The 21,530-nt window shown below is 33.9% G+C and overlaps 3 protein-coding genes across 11 annotated transcripts; all 3 read left to right on the top strand.

The window, feature by feature from the left end:
• Positions 1–57: 57 nt before the first annotated feature.
• On the top strand, positions 58–692 carry LOC135138523 (homeobox protein vex1-like). The gene is made up of 3 exons (XM_064068500.1): positions 58–147; positions 198–255; positions 319–692. Exons 1-3 carry the CDS (start codon positions 58–60, stop codon positions 690–692), a joined length of 522 nt encoding a protein of 173 aa, XP_063924570.1.
• LOC135138973 (putative ankyrin repeat protein RF_0381) lies at positions 98–3,866 on the top strand. 2 transcript variants are annotated; one of them, XM_064069031.1, is made up of 4 exons: positions 98–147; positions 198–255; positions 319–922; positions 2,148–3,866. In XM_064069031.1, exon 4 carries the CDS (start codon positions 2,163–2,165, stop codon positions 3,828–3,830), a length of 1,668 nt encoding a protein of 555 aa, XP_063925101.1. In that variant the 5' UTR covers positions 98–147; positions 198–255; positions 319–922; positions 2,148–2,162; the 3' UTR covers positions 3,831–3,866. The 2 variants fall into 2 exon arrangements, with proteins under 2 accessions (XP_063925101.1, XP_063925102.1); XM_064069032.1 differs by lacking the exons at positions 98–147; positions 198–255; positions 319–922 and adding an exon at positions 1,291–1,388.
• A 14-nt stretch (positions 3,867–3,880) lies between these two features.
• On the top strand, positions 3,881–19,993 carry LOC135138971 (fatty acid synthase-like). 8 transcript variants are annotated; one of them, XM_064069025.1, is made up of 26 exons: positions 3,881–4,053; positions 4,103–4,260; positions 4,310–4,515; positions 4,563–4,806; positions 4,909–5,054; positions 5,107–5,187; positions 5,235–5,362; positions 9,918–10,087; positions 10,415–11,714; positions 12,071–12,274; positions 12,328–13,299; positions 13,358–13,780; positions 13,831–14,060; positions 14,937–15,297; positions 15,346–15,603; positions 15,660–16,665; positions 16,713–16,843; positions 16,891–17,047; positions 17,097–17,737; positions 17,808–17,963; positions 18,013–18,264; positions 18,314–18,467; positions 18,517–18,869; positions 18,920–19,232; positions 19,294–19,557; positions 19,618–19,993. In XM_064069025.1, exons 9-26 carry the CDS (start codon positions 11,233–11,235, stop codon positions 19,960–19,962), a joined length of 6,702 nt encoding a protein of 2,233 aa, XP_063925095.1. In that variant the 5' UTR covers positions 3,881–4,053; positions 4,103–4,260; positions 4,310–4,515; positions 4,563–4,806; positions 4,909–5,054; positions 5,107–5,187; positions 5,235–5,362; positions 9,918–10,087; positions 10,415–11,232; the 3' UTR covers positions 19,963–19,993. The 8 variants fall into 8 exon arrangements, with proteins under 8 accessions (XP_063925095.1, XP_063925094.1, XP_063925098.1 ...); XM_064069024.1 differs by having other exon boundaries at positions 4,854–5,054; XM_064069028.1 differs by having other exon boundaries at positions 4,563–5,054; positions 10,415–10,620; positions 11,200–11,714.
• Positions 19,994–21,530: the final 1,537 nt, after the last annotated feature.

Here is a 21,530-nt window from a genome sequence, read left to right as displayed (position 1 = left end):
CCAGTACCAACCAGTTTTGTAGAATTGCATGTAGAATTTTACTAGATATTTCTAATAATGGACTCTGTAACACCAAGAAATATAGCAGAATTACCCACAGATCCATCTGTTGAAGAACAATACACGTCCACAGTTAATTTAGAAAAGGTAAATCATAGTTAATTCGTAAGTTCCGATAGTTAATTTTATAACCTTAGATTCTTAATAACGATGCTATGAATAACGAAGACACAACGGAGCTTCCAAAACCTAAAAGTAAGTCTTTAGTTTCATCTCCTTTCTAATTCTTCTGTCCACTGATCACGTATTTCACCACAGACATAACAAAATCAAGCCAATCCAAACAAAAACTTCGTCGAATTAAAATGAACCAAACTCAGCTGACCATCCTGAACAAAGCATATTCCAAAAACAGGTACATCACGGCGGAACAGCGTAAGCAATTCTCACGAATGTTGGGTGTTTCTGAGAAAAAGATAACACGTTGGTTTGCAAATAAGAGATATGAAGAGGGGAAGAGGCTAAAGAAAAAAGAGCAATCCGAAGAGCTGTGGAAAAATCTCCTCTCAAATGTAGTGGATGATGTTCATGTTAAAACGTTTCTGGATTTGGTAAAGTATATGGACAAGTACTGCAACCAAGGTGATTGTTTATTTATCTTGGACTCACCAAATACCACAACACTATCTTGAACTGTTCATGTGCTGCAGAAACGAATTCTGCAAATTTTCGTAGGATTCGACAGTTTTGTTTGAAGAAGATTGTTTTAGTTTAGTTGTGATGATTGTCAATGTTGTTAATTTTAATAGACAGTTTATTTAAAGTGAAACGTGCTTCGCATGAAACCCTCCCACCAGCATCCATTTCTTCATTAGTCGCTTATTGTGTTTAAGTGGTGCAGGCAGATCTGGGAGCTGTGTTGGTGAGTTATTTCCCGTTACGTTTCGTTGCCAAAAGAGTCCTAATAAAAACAAAATTCGGACCTTATTTTTACTTTTGTTTAAATATTCTGAATGTTATCTGTTCAAATGTTACGTTTACAAAATAAAAATTAATTTTTATTAAACTAATTGGCAGTAGCCTTGACATTTTTGAATAATAGGGTTGTAAGATAACATTACATTTTGAGAATTTTCGATAGTGTCACTCTTCCTTGCGGAAGTCGCTGCAGTTATGCAGATTATTAACATTCAGTATTCGATGCGTCGTAGGTTTTATGATTTGATAACGCACGACCGATAAGACAAAGTTCCAGGAAGCAGGCAGGCAAATTTCAACGAATTGAAAAATGTAGCATGTCGGTGATCAAATCAGATTGGTAAATGACAAAAACGACGAATGTTAAAGATTTTTGATAAAAGACGTGCAAAGTTACAGGGAAAATTGACGTAAGATTATATTTTTTTTACTCTAGTATTTGTAATTAATCGAATGAGTATAGGTTTTTAATTAAATCTGGTATTGCACACGCAATGAAGTACCAAGCAACATGAAATTAAACTTTAGCCAAAATGAAGGTTTTACAATGAATTCTTCAGATATCGTTCGAATAATAAATATGTGTTTATCAGGAATGAGGAAAACCATTATTAGTACTTATCTTTCTCATGACCATGAATCATACAGGAATTCACAGAAATTAATCTATTTTCGTGGTTACAACGATATTTATTAGTACGTGATTATTGTGACAATCTAGGGTTAATTAATTAATATAATAATAATAACAAAAAACATACATAGTTTAGCACTATCTACATATTAAAGGTACCACTAAAGTTGGCATTTCCAGCACGCCAACTAGGTACAATTATCTATAAGTGCCTACGTGAACAAAAAACATAATCAATTGCTAATTACTTTTGAATATAATTATAAATATTTGCTAAAAATATAAAATATCGATCGAAAATAAAACTAATTAGAGTTGGCTGTGAAACATGTCAATGTCAAAAATTAAACAGATGCAGCAGAGATTCATACTCTATTTCGTTGATTGGTTGGCCAGTTTTCTCGAAGGTTATTTAGACAAACCTTTACTCGCTTTTCGAAAAATTATAAAATTTGATTTTGCAAAATTTATATTCTTACTCATTTGTTTGATACTCTCACAGAATTGATAAACAACCTTTAATTTTTTGTTTCAGCTTCACTCTCCAAAAATGTCTCACCGGCCCTCCAAGACCGACCTCCTAATCACAGCCATAAATTCCGACGACATAGACCTTCTCACCAGATGCATGGAGCAAGGCGCAGACATCAATGCAACCTGGCCTTTAGCTCAGTGCTCCATATTTTCCAAAGCTGTTGAAAAAGACAATTTTAAAATAATCGAGTACCTCATAAGCAAATCTCCAAACCTTCATCGCAACGCTACTAATAAAATCACGCCATTGATAGTTGCCATACGAAGCAATTGTTCTTCACAAGTTATGGACATTCTGATAAAAGGAGGAGCTAAAGTTAATGAAAAGGACGCGTTTGGTCGTACTCCACTGAACGAAGCACTGTCTTTGAACAAAGACGAAATTGTCCAGTTTTTGCTGATGAGTGGTGCCGATGTGAGTCAATGTGATGGTTCTGGAAAACTTCCCATTACTCTTGCAGTAGTTAACAATAGACTTGAAGTTGTCAAACGTCTGTTTTTCAGAGGGGCGGATATCAATCAGTGTGACCGCAATGGTGATTCTGCACTTGCATTAGCACAAAGGTTGAGTGATCCCAGTATTTTAAACTATTTTGAAGAAAAAATAGCCGCTAGAAGCGCGAGGCAGAAAGAGTCTGTAAATTACAACCAAGTAAAGTCTTCGGGGACAAAGAAAGCTACGATAAAATTAGTCACCAAAGTAGAAACAGTTCCCAAAGAAGAACAAACATCAGAAGATGTACTTAAAGAAGAAACCTTGCAAGACGTAACAAGTTTTCTTCAAGGAAAAAATGTTAATCAAACTGACGAGGAAGGATTCACCCCATTGGCAAGAGCTATCCAGTCACAGAACATCAAATTGGTCCAGTGTCTTCTTACTTTAAACGCCAACTCTTGTAAAACTGTGAAAGGTCAAACTCCTCTTCAGCTTGCCGTGAAAACACAAAACTTACAAATTGTGCAACTGTTGCTACAACACGGAGCTGAACACACCATCCAAACAGCCCTTTTTGAAGCCGTGATTTTGGGGGACTTACAAATTGTCGATTTTTTGATCACGAAAAATGTCGAGCTCAATGTGATATACAGAAATGGGTATACTGTTTTAACAAAAGCTATCGAAACTGAGGATGTTAACATTGTGAAGGTATTAGTGAAAAACGGAGCTAGTGTAAATATGCCTGATAGAAGCGGAAAATTGCCCTTAATCAGAGCTTTAGAAACTGGTAATGGGGATATTTCGTCATACTTGAGTGATAAAGGTGCCACCATTAACAACGGGGACAATAATCTTTCGTATTTTCATCAGTTGATAGAAGACAATAATTTGACAATGGTGAAAGCTTTGGTCGAGTTATTGAAGATCGACGTAGATGTTCTTTTTGAAACTGGGTTTTCTCCTGTGACGAAAGCTGTGGAACGAGGGAATCTCCAAATGGTCGAATATTTTTTGTCACGAAAGAATGATATTAAGGATAAAGTTGATGGCAATAAGAAGTGTCCATTGTCTATTGCTGCAGTAAACGAAGATCTTCCAATGGTGAAGTTTTTGATAAATTCAGAGGCTGATGTTAGTGCGGCGAAACGTGAAATAGAAGAGTATGCAAATATTAGTGAAGATTTTGCCATTTATTTAGAAATAAGAGATGGAAAATACGTACCATGGAAACAAAATGGAAACTAAATTATGTGTAATATTTTCAATAAAGCATTAATATATTGTGGAGTGAATATATGCACCGAAATTTTGAGGTTACAATCGACGTAATGGTATGGCTGTATGTGAAACCCTTTAGACCAACCAAGAAACGTCATACAAATAACGTTAATAACATCACGGTGTTTCCACCAGCTGCAAGCACTTATCGACGACTTAAATTCCAGTCGAGTGTCATGGGCTTTTCAAAGTAAGTAATAATCGAGAAAACGATATCTTTAAAACTAGCTTATTTTAAGTGGTGAACGCCACTTCAAAAGTACCACTAAATTTCACTACGTTAAAATTTGGAGATTTTGGTAATTTTCGACAGTGTATAAATTCTAAAACAAATACTTTCCGTGATGAGGACATAGTTGGAAAGTAATTCATTGGTTTCACATTTAACAGGAATTCGGTATTTAAGCACGAATTTTTTGATTTATTTTTTTTAATGTCATTGTTAGACTTTCGATTCACTACCCTCGAGGCCACCACACTGGGCGCGATGTGTACCAGATGGCTGTTACACAGAAGACGTTAATGTCATTGGGAATTCCATATTGATGAGTTCATTAGGGACCGAAAAGCATCTTAGAATCAAATTTCCAGAATTTCTCTGCCAAACTCTAGACGACGTAGAAGTACTCCCAGCGGAAGCAAGCTTGACGATGTACGAGTTTACTCTTTAATAGATTTTTAATAAGAAATAGTTTTCAGTTTTCTGCTGATTATTCTTTCGTTCATCGTTTTTATGTCAACTCTGTGCGACGTTTATGATTTAAATGAGTATTTTTCTCTTTTCGTGCAACAACTCTTTCTTAGAATTTTGTCCCATTATTGTTAGAAGCTTTTCTGCGTACACCCAAGGCCCCTTCTTGTAAAGTCGTTTCAAAGTCCATGCCAACAAAACTGGTGGTCTTGCCTTTTGTACATCCAGAATTATATCGACGCCAACAAGATTGTGAGTACCGGACAAAATAATTTATAATTACGTCAACAAACATGCAGTTATTTCTAACATCACCTATGGTACTTTTTGGATTATGGAAATTTACCAAAATAGCGATAGTTCTGTTAGGATGGTGTTGTTTAGTATCTGCTTTGATTGGTTTTTATTCGATATGGAGAGATAAGCTGCCCGCATATGTCACAGTACTAAGTTTTAGTCTGAATAGATATATATTGAGGCACTTTACAATTTTTAATTTGGTACGTAGCAATAATACGTTCAATTTTTTAAATTAATTAAATTCGTCTTAAGTTTTATGAATTTTGGGGTACAGTGCTTTGATTTCATTCTTCTTAGTTTTTGCTGTCGAAGCTCCTGTGACACCTTTACTGGGTAAACATTTTGCGTATTGCTGAACATTTTTAATGCTTATATTTTAGGAAGAATCAGAAGTAAACCACAAAATTAGATTTTGGCGTTCTGGTTTGAAATCAAGTTAAATAAAAAATAATGTATGATAAAGGGACAAAATAATATATTAATGGGTCAACGTTTAAGATTAAATACCGTAAGTAACCTATTACCATTCTACAGTGAGAAATTTTGTAGTGTGTATAATATATATAATTTAGTAAACACATGCAGAACTTTTCCATGTAGCATTTATTAAAAAAGTTGAGCCTGAATAAGTGAATTTCCGCCACGTGGTTTATATTAACATTTACATCATTGCAGTTGTTTTGTCTTATTAGAACCATGAATAATTAATTAAGAACATCAACATGAACTGCGAATTTACAAACAATGAAGCAAAAATAATACGAGTGGGTGCCATTGTCAAATTGTTTTCATTTTACTGTTACTGTCTTTCTCTTTTAAAGAAATACGATTTTTGTTGTTGGTATTAACAAATTTGTGGAAATTTGGTGAACATCATGATACCAAAATGTTGAAAATCATTTCAAAATGAAATGTTGTTGGGAAATTCTTCCCGGACTCCCACACACCGTTTACCTCTGGCCATTTCGACAATACAATTATAAACGCTTTCTGGTCCAATAGAAATGCCATTTTTGAGTGACTTGCGTATATTGTATAGATTCGTTATAGTAAAAACGCCTTTATTTTCTGAGGGGTTAAATTTCGATTTGTGATAAATAGACAAAGAAAATAATACTGAAAACATATGTTTCAAATGTATGAAAACTAATTAACTTAATTTTATTCGAGTCTAAAAACAAATATTTACATACAAAAAAAGTACATATTCATCGCAAGCAGGTTAAGTATTAAATTCTTATGCAACACACCTGTGCTTTGTGAATGTGACACGATGATTTGCAAATTAAAACACATTAATACTAAGGAGTAGAGACCGATTTACTTCGTATATTTCAATATTTCAATAAGAGAGTATTAAAATTGTTAGGTAATTTTGTTTTTGTTGTATTGCATTTTTTAATTTAAAATTACTGTTGCATAAATACAATACACATTAAAGCTGCGGCTGTTTAAAGCAATATTAAAAAAATAATCCAATAAACAGCACATTATAAAATGTGGTGGTCGCAGTTCAGGGTAATTCAAACACATTGCACGGAAATTACAATTACAAGGACTGCATATGCAAATTGAACTTAATCGAACAAAAAATTTAAATTGAGTAAGTTGTCTAAATTCAAGTGTCCTGGTTTTTCACAATTTGTAACAACCTAAGCTTCCTGAGCGAAAGACACCTGGAGTACGAAAAAGAATTCTCCCGTTTCCGTCTGTCTGTCTGTCTGACGTCTGTGTCGATTTTTATTAGACACGTAGTCTCCGAAACTGTTGCCAAATTTTGTACGTATATTAATATCATGTACTTAGATGGTAAAACGTTAATCAAAATTTGGTTAATCCCACCACCAACAATTTGATGACGTCATTTCAAAGAATTCTATTTTAAAATGGTTTAAATGTGATAAGTAGCATACTCCTATACTTGTGGTGTCCGGATCCGCTTTGAGTTTTTTCAATAAATGTTTGATGTCAAACTTGGCCGCTCCTATTTTTCTCTTTTTTTTTATCCTCATTTGAAGCTAATGCTTACTATTATTATTGCTGAGAGGCCATTTGTCTTGTTGGTCGGATGTTTTAAATATATTTTTGCCACTAGTAGCATTACAATGGCTAATTGTCGACTTGTCTAGAGGTCTGTAATTTGGAAAATTGTGATCCGTGATCAATAATGTAAACGTGAAGTTGGCCACCTAATGTGACAACTGTCCACAACTGTCAGGAAAAATGAGACATAACCTGGAAACGATCATTTTGGAATGTTTTGGTTTTTAATTATGCCCTTTAATGATTTCCAAACCCTGAATTGATTATTCTCGGTGTAATTGAGGATAAATTAGTGATACTAAGTTGATGAAGTTGATGGGAGTGAAAATGAAGTTGACGGGAGTGAAATTGCCTCATGGTTACGATTTGGAGAGGTATATCGAGGATTCTTTAAATACAAAAAATAAAATTGAATAAAAAAAAAGATTCCTGAAGTCATAAAAAGTTTTATGACTTCAGGAATCAAATTTGAACACTTAGAAAACTGCACTAATAACGTTACAGTTGGTGAGAAGCTGAAAATGGAAAAGAATTGGGAATAATTATTAATACTTATTTCTTATTGTCCTTCAAGGACTTTAGTCTCCATTTTTAACGACGTCTGTTCAAAATTTGAAACTATAGTGTTTAAATGATTATTTGTTTAATTGATGGATTCGTTATATGTAGTATAGCAAAAGTGGGTCGTTTGCTGTGAGAATAAATGTTGAGTTATTATGAACAAAGGAATACTGAAAACAAATGTTTCAAATTTGGTGACAATAGAAGTACATATTCATTAAGAGCAGGTGAACACTCAGGCTAAATATTGTATTATCCAGTCACGATCTTTATGTAGTAAAGTAGGCTTTGATATATTTTTTTTAAGTTGAATAAAGTGATTTGATGATTAGTTTTTTGTCTGTCAGTAGTCTGATTGACATTTGCTTTGAGCTGGATTGCCACTTTTCTACATCATTTATTAGATCAGAATTATTTGACGCAATTTTTTAATCAATGTTTTAATTTTGTCAGCATAGATAAATAAACAGATTCACAGATCATTGCGACATTATTTAAAAATAAAACGCCCAAAATAGTTTTACTTCAACGAAAAATTGCAGTAAAAAGATGTTTTTTGCAGTTTCGAAAAGACAGGTGCGATGTTTCTTTCGAAGAAGTAACTATGAGGGTCTCGAACGTATTTTTTGAAATGTAAAAATTCGCTGCAAAATATTTTTGAATTTTTTTCTCATAGGTGGGAACATCTACTGTGGCCAAAATTGTATCAACAGGGGACCAAAATTTAAAAACATCACTATCTGGCTAGCGAAAACCAACGGATTTATTTACAAATTATATATTTCGGAAAGATCTGCAACGACAAATTTGGCAACTTAATGAAAAAAACGAATATTTCACTACAGATATTCTTTTGCATATTCTAGGGAACACTTGGAATTTAAAGGGGAGCGAACCACATTATACAAAATTCTTAAGTCAATGGGTTATAAACACAGGGAACTAAATGGTCGCAAAATTCTATGTGAATAAAAACATGTCGTTGGAGCCAAAATTACTTTTTTGAGAACACATTTACAGTTTCTAAATTCTTGTGAAAATTTGACTTTCGTGTATATCATGGATCTATCAAAATGGTTCGTCCATTCGTCACTGGGTGCACGATACTGATCTAAAAAGCAATCCCACCAAAATTGAAAGCGAAGGCTCAAGGTTTACTATTCTCCACGCGGGTTGTTCAACGGGGTTCTTGGATGGTTGTAACAATTTTTGAAATTCAAAAAATAACGATAGAGACTATCATAAAACGATGGACGGAACAATTATTTAAAATTGGGTGGTTAATCAGCATGTAAACATTGTGAAAAACTTATTTTGGCAGATTGGGAAAAAATATGGGAAATCTTTCCTACGAATCTATACCGCCTTTCATTATTTCGCTAGGTGCATCTGATTCAGAATCTGAATTTGAAAATGACGGTGATGATACAGATTTTCATAGCGAAATAATGGAAATGGAGTGAATTGTAGCTTGTCGGGGGGTGATATTTTTACGTATCTTTTGTTCTAAATTTACCAAGGTAGTATGTGAAAAACTACCTAACGTACAACAAAATAAGTATAATTTTAGAAAGATCATCCACATTGTTACTTTGCACCAAATTATAAGCATTTTAATTTTTTGGAAGTACTTAGTAAAAGCAAATAAAGAGCACTTACGTAAGCATTAGTAATAGCTATATAGATAAATCATTCAATTTAAGGCCGGAAAAATGTTTCAGAAGAACTAAACCCAATAAAGCACTAGGGCGAGATTGTTGTCTTTTACCAACCCTTTTAGTAAATTAGAAAATTAAAAAAAAAGTTGGAAGATATGGAAATAGGTTGTTCACAAAGGTCGAAATTTCCATTTCTAATTAGTGGGCGAGCAGAACGAACCGATGATTGAGAATTACTCATAAAGATGAGATGTTAAATGTGGCATGCGACAATAGTCGTATGTAGAACCCCCATTCTTATAAAAGCAATGTTTAAGTGAAATTTTAGTGTTTGTTCCTTACATATGAAATAAACACTTACAAAAAGCCGAATAACTGTTTTAAATAGCGTAAAGTTTTATGCTTTCTAAGAAATGGATATCGTTTACTTGGTCATTGCTACTGAAAACTGAAAGAACAATGTTTGTATTTCTGTCATATTTTTTAACCTTTAATTTAATAAAACATAACCTAACGAAAAAAGTTCAGGGAATTTTTATTCTTCTGCATCGAATACCAACAAACTGTAAGATATTGTTTTACAGTCGTTTTATCGTCATTTAGACAGCTGTGCGAGCAATAGTCAAGGTTAAGGCTTGGATAATATGCAAAATGAATATTTTTGCATATTCTGCTTATTTACAGTTTTTGCATTTACGCATTGCTTATTTTAATGTTAAGTGCATTTTTATGCATATATTGGTTTATTCTAATTTGTGAAAATCTTAATTTTGATACAATTTTAATTTAATCTTGTCTTAGTAATGCGGACGGGTTTTTCCAAGACTTCATTTACGGGCACCCCCAATTAGACGTATTACTGGAATTCTTTACTTAACGGCCTCTCAGCCGGATGTTGTATATGTTATACAGATTGTTCTACAAATGTATTTAACGAGGGGTTGGAAGTGATGGAAAACTAGAATGGATTTGTAAGTACTTATTTCATTCTTCGATTTCTAAATTCATTCATCATTCGTCTCCGAACTTGGCGACAGAGCAGTGATATTACGTATAATTAAAAAAATGTCTTTTAAACTATTATCGTGGATTCGGCCCTACTCTGAGTTCGTTCTAGATGGAGACGGTGTTTTTTGTAAACCTTGCGGCAAAGCACTAAATTTTTTAAAATATACTTTGAGCCCTTAGACTAAAGTCTAAGAGAACCAAGTAAGAAAATATGTTTTGCATGTCACTCAATGTTAATAATAGATATCTCTTACATAAATAATTATTTGTTTTCAATTTTTTTTTTATAGATTTCGAGCATAAAGAAACATCTTATAGACCAACATTGCAGAATGCCTCTCTCTCTCAAAAGAAATTGTGAAAAAAGAAACTTAACCAGTGTAACTCAAACACCAATACGAGAAACTTTATCTGCTAATACCGGCAAAAATCAAAAGGAAACATTCAAGTTCGATTTATGCTACGCCATGCTTGCCTCGGATATTCCATTAAATAAGTTAAGTAATCCTACATTTCATTAATTTTTGGAAAAATACTGTAAAAGGACCATTCCAGACGAAAGCACTCTCAGGAAAACAACTGTAGATAAATGTTATACCTAAACTGTTGCTAAAATTAAGATACGTTTGCAAAATAACTTTATTTACTTTGTTGTACAAAAAGTAATTTTTCTTGCATATTTTACATGTTTTTTCTGCATATAATTCCGAGCTTTAGTCAAAGCTAGTGTTGCAACTTGACGTAGAATGTATAATATTTTTCTAGTGGTGTCATAAATTTACATCTAATAAGCTATATTATTTGTTGAAGGATGGCGAAATCACGATTATCCTGGATGGCCTGTAGACATTAAAATGTTAAACAAAAATTGTAAAGTACAAATAAGTACAGACCAACATTTGTTTTGTCCATGATTTAACAGTCATGAACTGTTGTTTTGAAATGTTTGACCAACTGGAACTCATTAAAGTCGTATTATAATACTTTATAATTCCATTCCGTGATGCAAATAATCGATTATCTTTGTTTACATAAAGTGAGCAGGACTTGGTATATATATTTTGTGTCTCTTTAGGTTTAAGTTGTTAACGTTGTTGGGTAGATCAAAATGGACGTAAACAAAATTCAAGAAAACGAATTACGTGACCCTAATTTTCAATATGGTCGTTGGTTGTCCTCTCCTCCAGCTGGTGAAGAAGTGGTCATATCTGGCATGTCTGGTCGTTTTCCAGAATCTGATAATGTCTACGAGTTTCGTGACAATCTGTTTAACAAAACGCTGATGGTTACAGAAAATGAGAAAAGGTGGAAAATCAATCATCCTGATCTACCGAAGCGAAGTGCTCACATTAATAATATTAATAAACTAGACGCTGGTTATTTTGGGCTACATTATCGTCAAGCTGACAATTTAGATCCTGGCATGAGAGTTTTGATGGAAACGGTCATGGAAGCTATTATGGATGCTGGAGTAAATCCGTTAGAGCTTGAAGGAAGCAAAACTGGTGTATTCATCGGTTTCTCTTATTCAGACGTGGAAAATCTTACCTATACCAGTATGACGGAATCGCAAAAGTTTACCATTACAGGGTAAGAAAATTTAATAATTTCAATTCAAATTTGAGAAACACTGTAATATTTTCACTGAAGCTAGTTTATATTGACACATACATATTAAATTTTTTGACATGTAAAACTATCCTAAAATAATGTCCGGTAGGCAGATAACAATTTTCTCATGTATTTTTCAAAATAAATGAAAGATACACGTTCTATTTCTATATGATACCAACAGTTTCCTTTGTGTAATGTGAAGTAGTCGCAACCGGGAGGGATATTTTGTTTGAATAGTTTTAGATCAATTTTTAACAGGAGTTTGTACATATAAAGTGATTCAGTTAATAATAAAATATACTAAATTATTATAAACAATGCATTTCTTTCAGTTATTTTAAATCTTTGTTTGCTCATCGCCTCAGTTATTATTTGAAACTAAAAGGACCATCATTCGTGGCTGACACGGCTTGTAGCAGTTCCGGGAATGCTCTTCATTCAGCATTTAAATCAATGAGAAGTGGTCAATGTGAGGCTGCAATAGTCGCTACCTGCAATTTGACTATCCATCCTGGAACTACAATTCAATTTTTTCGGTACAATTGTTCATCTAAGATAATCATTTCTTTATTACAGCAATACATTTTAGGTTAGGAGTTTTAAGTCCGGAAGGAATACCCAAAGTTTTCGATCAAGACGCAGACGGTTATGTTAGAAGTGAGGCTTGCACTTGTCTTTTGCTCCAAAAGTCTAATAATGCGAAACGAATTTACGCACGAATTGTTAATACAAAAGTGAACTGCGACGGATTTAAAAAGGAAGGGATAACATATCCTTCTTCGCAAATGCAGAAAGAGCTTATGACTGAAATATACAAAGAAAGTGGTATTAACCCTCCAGAACTGAGCTACGTCGAAACACATGGCACTGGCACTCAAGCTGGAGATCCTGAAGAGGTTAATGCTATAGACGGGGCTCTGGCGAAGAAATGTGGAAAAGAGCTTCTCGTGGGATCAGTAAAATCAAACATGGGTCATACAGAACCTGCATCAGGTCTGTGTTCAATTGTAAAAGTACTGATTGCAATGGAAACCAGATCTATACCACCTAACATCAACTTGAAAAGAATTCGAAAAGGACTGGAAGGAATTGAACAAAAGCGAATGAAAATTGTGACAGAAGCCACTGAGCTTTTAGAACATGATGCCATTGTAGGTGTTAACAACTTTGGTTTCGGAGGTAACAACTGTCATGTGATATTGCAAAGGTTTAAAAAACAGAAAATCAATGGTGGACTTCCAAAAGATGATGTTCCTAGATTAATTTGTGTCAGTGGTCGCACTAATGAAGCGGTTTTGAAAATTTTAAACGATGTTAGCAGCAACAACTTGGATGAAGAATACGTCGGTCTCCTCCATCAGTTATATAAAATTAATAACCCAAATCATTTATATCGAGGATATGCAGTAATTTCCAAACGTGGTATTGTATCCATGTCATCCAAATTATTGCCTTCGCGCAGACCATCTTTGTGTGTATTTTTTGGACAATTCGTCAATAATTTTCACATACTGGCGTCTTACTTAAAGAAGTTTTCGATCTTCGAATACATCGAAACAAGGTACGTTAAGATTTCATTTCTGGGACCTTAATTAAGACATTTTTTTTCTTGGCGAAAGGGTTAATCAAATTTTGGTACACAACAAAGTAAGAACACTTAAAGAAATTTTAGAAAGAAAGAGAAATGTAGATGAAGACACATTAGGGTCAATATGTTTGCAATTAATTTTGGTAGATATTCTCAAGGAGTTGGAATTGTTTCCTATTAGAGTTTTCGGTGAAACTTCTGGCAAAATCGCTACTGCTTACCATTATAACGTTATTCAACTGAACGAGGCCGTGTCAGCAGCGATAAAACTTAGTAAAGTAAATTCTAATTCAAAAGATAAAAACATATCAAAGGAGGATTATTCAATTTACCCAAATTCTTATAAACCATCGAAAAGCACAGTGGTACTTAATATATCTGATCTACGTCTCAATGATGGAGATAACTTACTGGTAGAAAATGGTAGCGTCAATTTACTGGGTACGTTAGGAAGGTAAGAATTTCGTACCAATGAAATTTAGAGAAAATAAGTTAAATTCGTAGATTATATACAGAAGGTCATCTTCCTCAAGTTCATAAACTGTATCCACAAGTAGAATTCCCTGTAAGTACAGGCACCTCCATGATTTCACCTTCAATTCAATGGAATCACGAAAAATCATGGTATACCTATAAATTTAGTGAATTTACATCATCGGAAGCTGAGCAGAAAGAATACAGAATTTCATACTTACACGAGGAACACCGGTTTATGAAAGGCCATTTCATCGATGGTAATACGTTTAAATTAACACTAAAAAATATACCATATGATCGAAAAAAAAAGGCGTCTCGCAATCTCTGAAATTTAAAATTTAAAAACTGCTCTAATTCGTGTTAGTCAGTTTGACGTTTGCGTTTCTTGATTGTACGCTGGGAATTTTTTATTACGGTATCGCCACGTAACTGATTTATAGAAGGTATTAATAAATTATCTATACATATTTTTAAATTAAATGATGATTTGTCGTTCCCGGTCACGACACATTTTATGTACAACGTAATGAAAGAAATAATTGACGAATTCCAAATGGTTTTTCTGTTTGCTGTGAAAGGTTATGATCAGAGTTAGGCACAGCCGAGGTGATGAAGAATCAATCAGACAAATATTAAAAACGACGACGCGATGTCAGGTAGTCTCACCCTCTGTGGCATTTGATGCAATTCAGGGCTTATCTGATCAAAGTCATCACGAAAATGGTGATGTTGTGCAGAAATTTTTAATTTTTAAAGCATTTTAACATCTAGGAGAACTCGTGAAACTTAGGAAAACCTAGAAAAAGTAGTAATTGTTGTTAAGAATTCTCGAAGTTGTAAGCCACGACTGCAATAGCGCTGGCGATCGGACTTAAATGAGTATCACTTCCACCAAAGTCTGGTTATGATAGTGCTTTTGGGTGAACGAATCATACGTTCCTCCAACTTTTCTGAGTTTTCGTTTGTTGTCTCTTTTTTGATCTTCGGGTTCTTGAAATTTGTTGGGAAATTAAAAATAAAAAATGTCAAAAAACTGCAACGGTACCTAGTATAAATGTTTTAATAAATTTGGTGACTCACTAATAACCTTTTTTTCGATCATATGATACTAACGTGATAAACAACGTTTTTAGGGCGTAACCTTTTCCCTGCTACCGAATATTTACATTTAGTTTGGCAAACATACGCACAGAGTCGACGATTATTAACCATCGATATTCCTGTCTTATTTGAAAACTGTAAATTTATCAGAGCTGTTACATTGCCTAAGAGTGGTTACGTAAAATTGCTTATAACTATTCAAAGGGGCACAGGCAATTTTGAAATTCTAGAGAAAGATTCGTTAGTAGTTAGTGGTCGTATCCAAATTTGTCCAAATGCAAACAAGCAACAAAATATATTACCAAAACTTAATTCCTTCAATGACGATAAATTGGAAATGTTGGAACAAGACGAAATTTACCGAGAATTTTACCTAAGGGGTTACAATTACAGGTTATTTTGATTATGGCGAGACACAATTTGCTACATAGGTATTTTTAGTGGTTTATTCAAATCAATTAAACGATGCAATGTAGACGCTTCTGCCGGTCTGATTAAATGGGAGGACAACTGGAGTGCTTTTATGGATAATATGCTTCAAATGAAAATTCTTCAGTCTGACACAAGGTTGCTTTTCGTTCCTGTTGCCATTAAGAAAATAATTATAGATCCCATAAAACACGTAGAAATTGTCAACCAACAGGATACAGAAGAATGTGTTCTACCTGTCTATGGGAATAAGAATTGCAACTTGATCCAGTAAATAAACTATTCACTAATATATTACATTAAAAAAATAATTTTATCTTGTCTAGGTCCGGTGGAATTGAAATACATGGAGTCCAAGTAAAATCTATTTTCAAGAAAAAACCACCACTGGAACCAGTTTTAGAAAAGAACGTATTTATTCCAAACAATTTATCGTTAGGATTAGAAGAAGCCGTGAGAGTCAACACGCAAATTATCTTAGAAAATAGTTTAGAGAACAATTTCAAAGCTGTGGAAATCGTAAACGAATTCACGGATATAAATGCGGAACACATCTTGGGTTTCGTTAATAAAACCTTAGAAGATATTCCTGTAGTAACTCCAGATCTAACCATTTCATCAGGAACCACGACAAATGAGACACCTGGAATAAAATTTGAAACTGTCACGTTAACATCTCAAAGTAGCATCCTTTTGTATATTGGCAGTAAAATTCTAGAACAATCAAATGCTTTAAAACAAATTTTTGCACCCGTTAGCAGAAACGGATTTATCCTAACACGGGAAGATATTGGCTTCAATTTAGAAAAAGATCTTACTGAAGCAGATATTCTAACTGATTATGTAACACCAAACGAAAGAATAATTTTATTGCGAAGAAAAGTGGAAAATGTTAATCAGGAGTTTATTGAAATATCTTCTAGTAGTTTCAACTGGATTTCAGAGCTTCAAAACGCGTTAAGTGTCGGAAAAGATGTTATAGCGTATGCGACCAACAGAGATCCCGAAGGAATACTGGGTTTGATAAATTGCATCAGGCGAGAAACCAGTGGAAATTTAGTTAAGTGTTTCTTTATGATGGACGACGCTCCGAAATTTGATCCCCAACATCCGTTCTACAGTAAACAAATTAGTAAAAACTTGGCTGTAAACATTTATAAGGACAAATCGTGGGGAACGTATCGTCATTTGGTTTTGGAGGAGAGGACGAAGATTAACTGTGAACATTCTTATGCTCATTTTAAAAGTAGAGGAGACATATCCAGTTTCGAATGGTTAGAGGGGCATTTATCTGAAGAAGTACCACTAAAAGAAGGACAACTTTTGGTTCCAGTAAGTTACATAAAATATAGTTCTATGGAAATGATTGCTGTTTGCAGACATATTATGCGTCAATTAACTTTAAAGATATAATGGCGGCCTCTGGGCGTGTAAATCCTGAAATGATACAATCACATCGACTTGGCCAAGAGATTCTAATAGGATTTGAATTTTCAGGAAAAGATTTAAGGTGGTATTATTTATTTGAAAAAACTAAGTTACACACATTATTCACAGTGGGCGTAGAATAGCTGCAATGACAAACAATCAAGGTATTTCTTCCCATGTTACTCTCGATTCTTCCTTAGTTTGGAAAATACCGGACTCATGGACACTCGAAGATGCAGCAACGGTTCCTGTTGTCTATTCCACTGTTATTTATGCTCTTTTAATGGTATCTACGCACGAAAAAATTAATTTCTCTAATAGTGTATTTTTTTAAGGTTGGCGATTTGAAACCGGGTTCCTCAGTTCTTATTCACTCCGCTACTGGTGGTATTGGATTGGCTGCCTTGAACATTTGCTTTCACTATAAATGCGAAATTTATGTAACCGTTGGCACTCAAGAAAAACGAGCATATTTAAAAAAAAATTATCCACAAATTCCAGACAATCATATTGGGAATTCACGAGACACCTCATTTGAGCAAATGATCCGAAGGGAAACTCGGAATAAAGGGGTTGACATGATTTTGAACTCCCTAAGTGAGGATAAATTGCAGGCTTCGATTAGGTGTTTAGCACGAGGAGGAAAGTTTATGGAAATTGGCAAATACGATCTGGCAAATGATAGTTCTTTGAATCTTTTGTTCATGGAAAAAGAGGCTACCTATCACGGCATATTATTAGATGAAGTTTTTAATAACTTTAAAGAAATGAAGCTTAAGGTGGTTGAACATTTAATGGATGGAATTGAAGCAGGTTTTGTAAAACCACTTCCCAGGATTGTGTTCAGGGCAGATGAAGTTGAAAAATCGTACAGATACATGATGACAGGTAAACATATTGGTAGGATATTGATCAAGCTGCGGAATGAAGAAGAAGAAGATAGTGTCAGTAAATTCCAGATTATGTCAAATCCACGGTAAGTTAACAATGAGATAATATCTTTGTCCACAATTTTCTATCTATAATAATCAAACAATTCTTTTAAGTTTCCACTGTGACGTACGTTACACCTACATTGTTATTGGAGGGCTAGGTGGAGTTGGTTTAGAATTAGGCGACTGGTTGATTTTGAGAGGTGCAAGAAAACTAGTACTAACTTCAAGATCGGGTATACAAAATGGTCACCATCAGCAAAGAATAAAGTAAAATATAATCTCTTCACACAGTAAAGTTAGACAGTAGCAATTTTAGCATTTGGACAACATACGGCGTCGAAGTTAAAATTTCTACAAAAGACGTAACCACTGAAAGAGGATGTGAAGATTTAATTAAAGAAGCGAATAAGCTTGGACCTGTCGATGCTATTTTTAACTTAGCTGTGGTCCTTAAGGATACTCTCTTTGAAAACCAAACACATGAAAATTTCGAAACTTCCTTGGCACCAAAAGCTCGCGCTACACTCTATTTGGATCGAGTCACTAGAAAATTGTGTCCAAAACTAAGGTTTACTTACAACTTAGAGACAACATTAGACTCTGGTGATGTATTTTAGGTACTTTGTTATATTTTCGTCAGTATCATGTGGACGTGGGAATCCCGGTCAGAGCAACTACGGTATGGCAAACTCTGTTATGGAAAGGATATGTGAGAATCGAAAGCGAGAAGGATTACCAGCGGTAGCTATCCAGTGGGGTGCAATCGGTGAAGTACTCAACACATTTTTAAAAATTCTTTAAGATTGCAAATATTTTAAAGGTTGGTTTGGTGGCGAAAATGCAAAAGGAGAATAAAGAGTTAGTGATTGGTGGTACTCTTCAACAAAAAATTTCAAGTTGTCTTGAAGTATTGGATGTGTTATTGAAACACAAATATCCAGTTGTTTCTAGTATGGTGGTTGCCAAAAAATACGACAAAAGCGATAATCTTAGTGCAGTAGAAGCGGTTGCACATGTTGTAGGAATAAAAGACATGAAAACTATAAGTCAATATACGACATTTGCGGAACTCGGTATGGATTCGCTAATGGGAACTGAGATTATTCAACTTTTAGAGAAAGATTTTGGGATCTATGTAACATCCAAAGATGTGAGAAGTTTAACATTTGCAAAGTAATTATTATGTGATTGCGAAAATGTTGTAATTTATTGCTAAACTTTAGATTGACTGAAATGGAGGCAGAGAAAATGAAAGCATCTGGAGAAGTTGTAAACCAAAAAATAGAAGAAGGCACAAATTTGCTTATTCAGAGCATTCCCAATAGCGAAACTATCCATCTGCCTGTTGTTAAATTCAATAGTCAAGTGGAACCACATGTGGAAGCTCCTATAGTATTGGTGTTACCAGGAGTAGAAGGCATCTTCACACCACTAGAATATTTAACGAATTCATTGAAAGCCCACGTAATAGGAGTCCAGTACACCTATAAAAATTCAGAGGACTCTATTGAAGAACTTGCACAGAATACACTCCCGGTTCGTTAAAATTTATACACGTATGTGAAAGTTTATTCATTTAATATGATAATATTTTCAGCACATCGAAAATTATTTAACCAGAACCACCCCCTTTTACATTATTGGATATTCATTTGGAACTCTAGTCGCTCTAGAAATGATCAGCTTGCTAGAAAAGAATGGCTACACTGGTATTCTGATTTTAATCGACGGTTCACCAGCTTATTCAACTTCTTCTTTAAAAAAGCAATTTGCGCATGAAACGGAAGCTCAATTCCAAACTGCTATTTTGAGCAAAATTGCTTCTTTCGTGATTTCGTTGGATGTATTTTCGCAATATGAGGTAACTGGTTATTAGATTATTTCTAATTACATGATTAAAGTGGGTATGTGTTTATTTCAGGAAACTTTACTGAAATGTAAAGATTTTGAAGAAAGAATCAATTTGTTTTTGGCGCTGATACCCCCCGAAACAAATAACAAACAAAAGTTAGAAAAGCGGGCAGGTGTTGCACTATACCACCGTTGCAAAGCTTTACTTAACTATACATTTAAAAATAAGAAAATTAAATCATCAGTGCATCTGTTCAAGGCAAAACATTCCATGGTTGACGAAGAGGATGATTATCAATTATCAAAAATAAGCGAAAACCTAGCGGAAGTAATTACGATAGATGGTGACCATGTAACAATTTTAAAGAACCCAGATCTTGTGAAAGGTGTTAATGAAATCGTAGTCCAGAAATAATAATTCGGGATAAAATAAACATTTTCCTTTCTTTTTTCTTTACTTTTTACCTTTTTACCTGGGGTTTACGTACTTGATATTTTCTTAATGAAAGAATGAAATATTTTAACTTTGCACTCACTATGTAGTTATGTGGGACACCAGGCCGGAAAATGCATGTTTCCGAATATGAAAATCATTGTGGAATCGAAACGCCAGTCACAGTAGAGGAACACGAATACATACAAAAATTGTGTTTGGCATGTATTATAGTTATGAAGGTATTTAGGGCGTTATGAAATAAATAACGCGCGAGGTCGACAATGTACTTCCGAGGGCGTCCCGCCCACGGGAAAGTACGTCGGCCGAGGGTGTTATGTTCATAACCCCCGTGGTGCCTTCAACATTTTATGTCATCCTTACCAGCAAAAGTTTATAAATAAACACAAAATTCCAAAAAAAAGCTTATTGCCGTAATTTAACGGAAAAATCGACCTACTTTGGTCACTAGCAACGGCGTTGTTTACTAAATGAAAAATCGTATTTATAGAAATCAAATAAAAGTTCAAAGTAAATTAATTCGACATTTTTGACAATAGAAGTGCATATTCATTTATAGCAGGTGGTTAAATATTTATGAAATTCTTACATAGCACCTGCGTTTTGTGTACGTGACACGATGACTTGCAAATTATATATTAATAGCTAGAGACAGATTTACTTTGTGGTGAGATATTTTAAGAAGAAAGTATTAAAAATGTTAAATAGTGTTACAAAGTAAAGGCTTGGTAATTTAAGTACATTGCAAGGAAACAACAATTACAATTTGCCCTTTGAAGTTATGTCAAACAGTGATATTCAAACAAACTATTTTCACTAGTATTTGTTATTGTAACGAAAATCTAAATTCATGTTTTCTTAAGGGTGTCATAACTTCACATCTAATAATCTAATTTCTTCGCCAACATGGTACAATAAATTAATCAATACAATAAAAAAAAAACAAAATCATAAAATCGTCGTTAGCCTTGACAATACTATCCTGTCATAGTCCTAGCGTAGGACACTTTCTTCAAAAATTACACTAGTGCCCAATCATTGTAAAAATGATAAAACTGAGGGTACATAAATTGAAACAGATTGATTTAAATGCTGTTTCCAAATAGTTCACCGAAAATTCTATAAATAACAATACTCCGATTTAGTAATTGTAATAGTGAATACATTATGAAAGTTTTTTCAAAAATTTAAATAAAAAATTACATTATTGAAAAAAGGTCAAATTAACACTTAAAAAACCATAATTTCACAACAAATCTCCGAAAGTTTATCCATTTACTTCCTGGTAGTAGTAAATAGGTTGCACAAAGTTTTCAAATGAATCTGTCAGAATATTAGGAAGAATATCAACACAACAATCACATTTAATATTCTTAGTTGGAGTTCTGCTATGTTGTTATGTGGTCTATTAGCATAAATCCGATTTTTTACATAACCCCACTGAAAAAAGTCAAGTGGGGTTACATCGGTGACCTACACCTATCCAAAATGTTGCAAAAATTTCCTCCCAAATGTAGTAAATGGTGTCC

The sequence above is a fragment of the Zophobas morio genome, unplaced genomic scaffold (assembly GCF_036711695.1).
Source record: "Zophobas morio isolate AGI-343-1 ecotype UQ-CSIRO unplaced genomic scaffold, CSIRO_AGI_Zmor_V1 ptg000030l, whole genome shotgun sequence".
NCBI lineage: Eukaryota > Metazoa > Arthropoda > Insecta > Coleoptera > Tenebrionidae > Zophobas > Zophobas morio.
This window is presented reverse-complemented; position numbering and strand designations above follow the sequence as displayed.

What these genes read in the sequence shown, in the direction of transcription:
- LOC135138523 (XM_064068500.1), top strand. Translation starts at nt 58, where the DNA reads ATGGACTCTGTAACACCAAGAAATATAGCAGAATTACCCACAGATCCA. An exon ending in CCACAGTTAATTTAGAAAAG is followed by an intron (nt 148 to 197) that starts GTAAATCATAGT and finishes TTATAACCTTAG; the next exon opens with ATTCTTAATAACGATGCTAT. An exon ending in GGAGCTTCCAAAACCTAAAA is followed by an intron (nt 256 to 318) that starts GTAAGTCTTTAG and finishes ATTTCACCACAG; the next exon opens with ACATAACAAAATCAAGCCAA.
- LOC135138973 (XM_064069031.1), top strand. Translation starts at nt 2,163, where the DNA reads ATGTCTCACCGGCCCTCCAAGACCGACCTCCTAATCACAGCCATAAAT.
- LOC135138971 (XM_064069030.1), top strand. Translation starts at nt 11,233, where the DNA reads ATGGACGTAAACAAAATTCAAGAAAACGAATTACGTGACCCTAATTTT. An exon ending in CTAAGGGGTTACAATTACAG is followed by an intron (nt 15,298 to 15,345) that starts GTTATTTTGATT and finishes AGGTATTTTTAG; the next exon opens with TGGTTTATTCAAATCAATTA. An exon ending in AAATTGTGTCCAAAACTAAG is followed by an intron (nt 18,265 to 18,313) that starts GTTTACTTACAA and finishes GATGTATTTTAG; the next exon opens with GTACTTTGTTATATTTTCGT.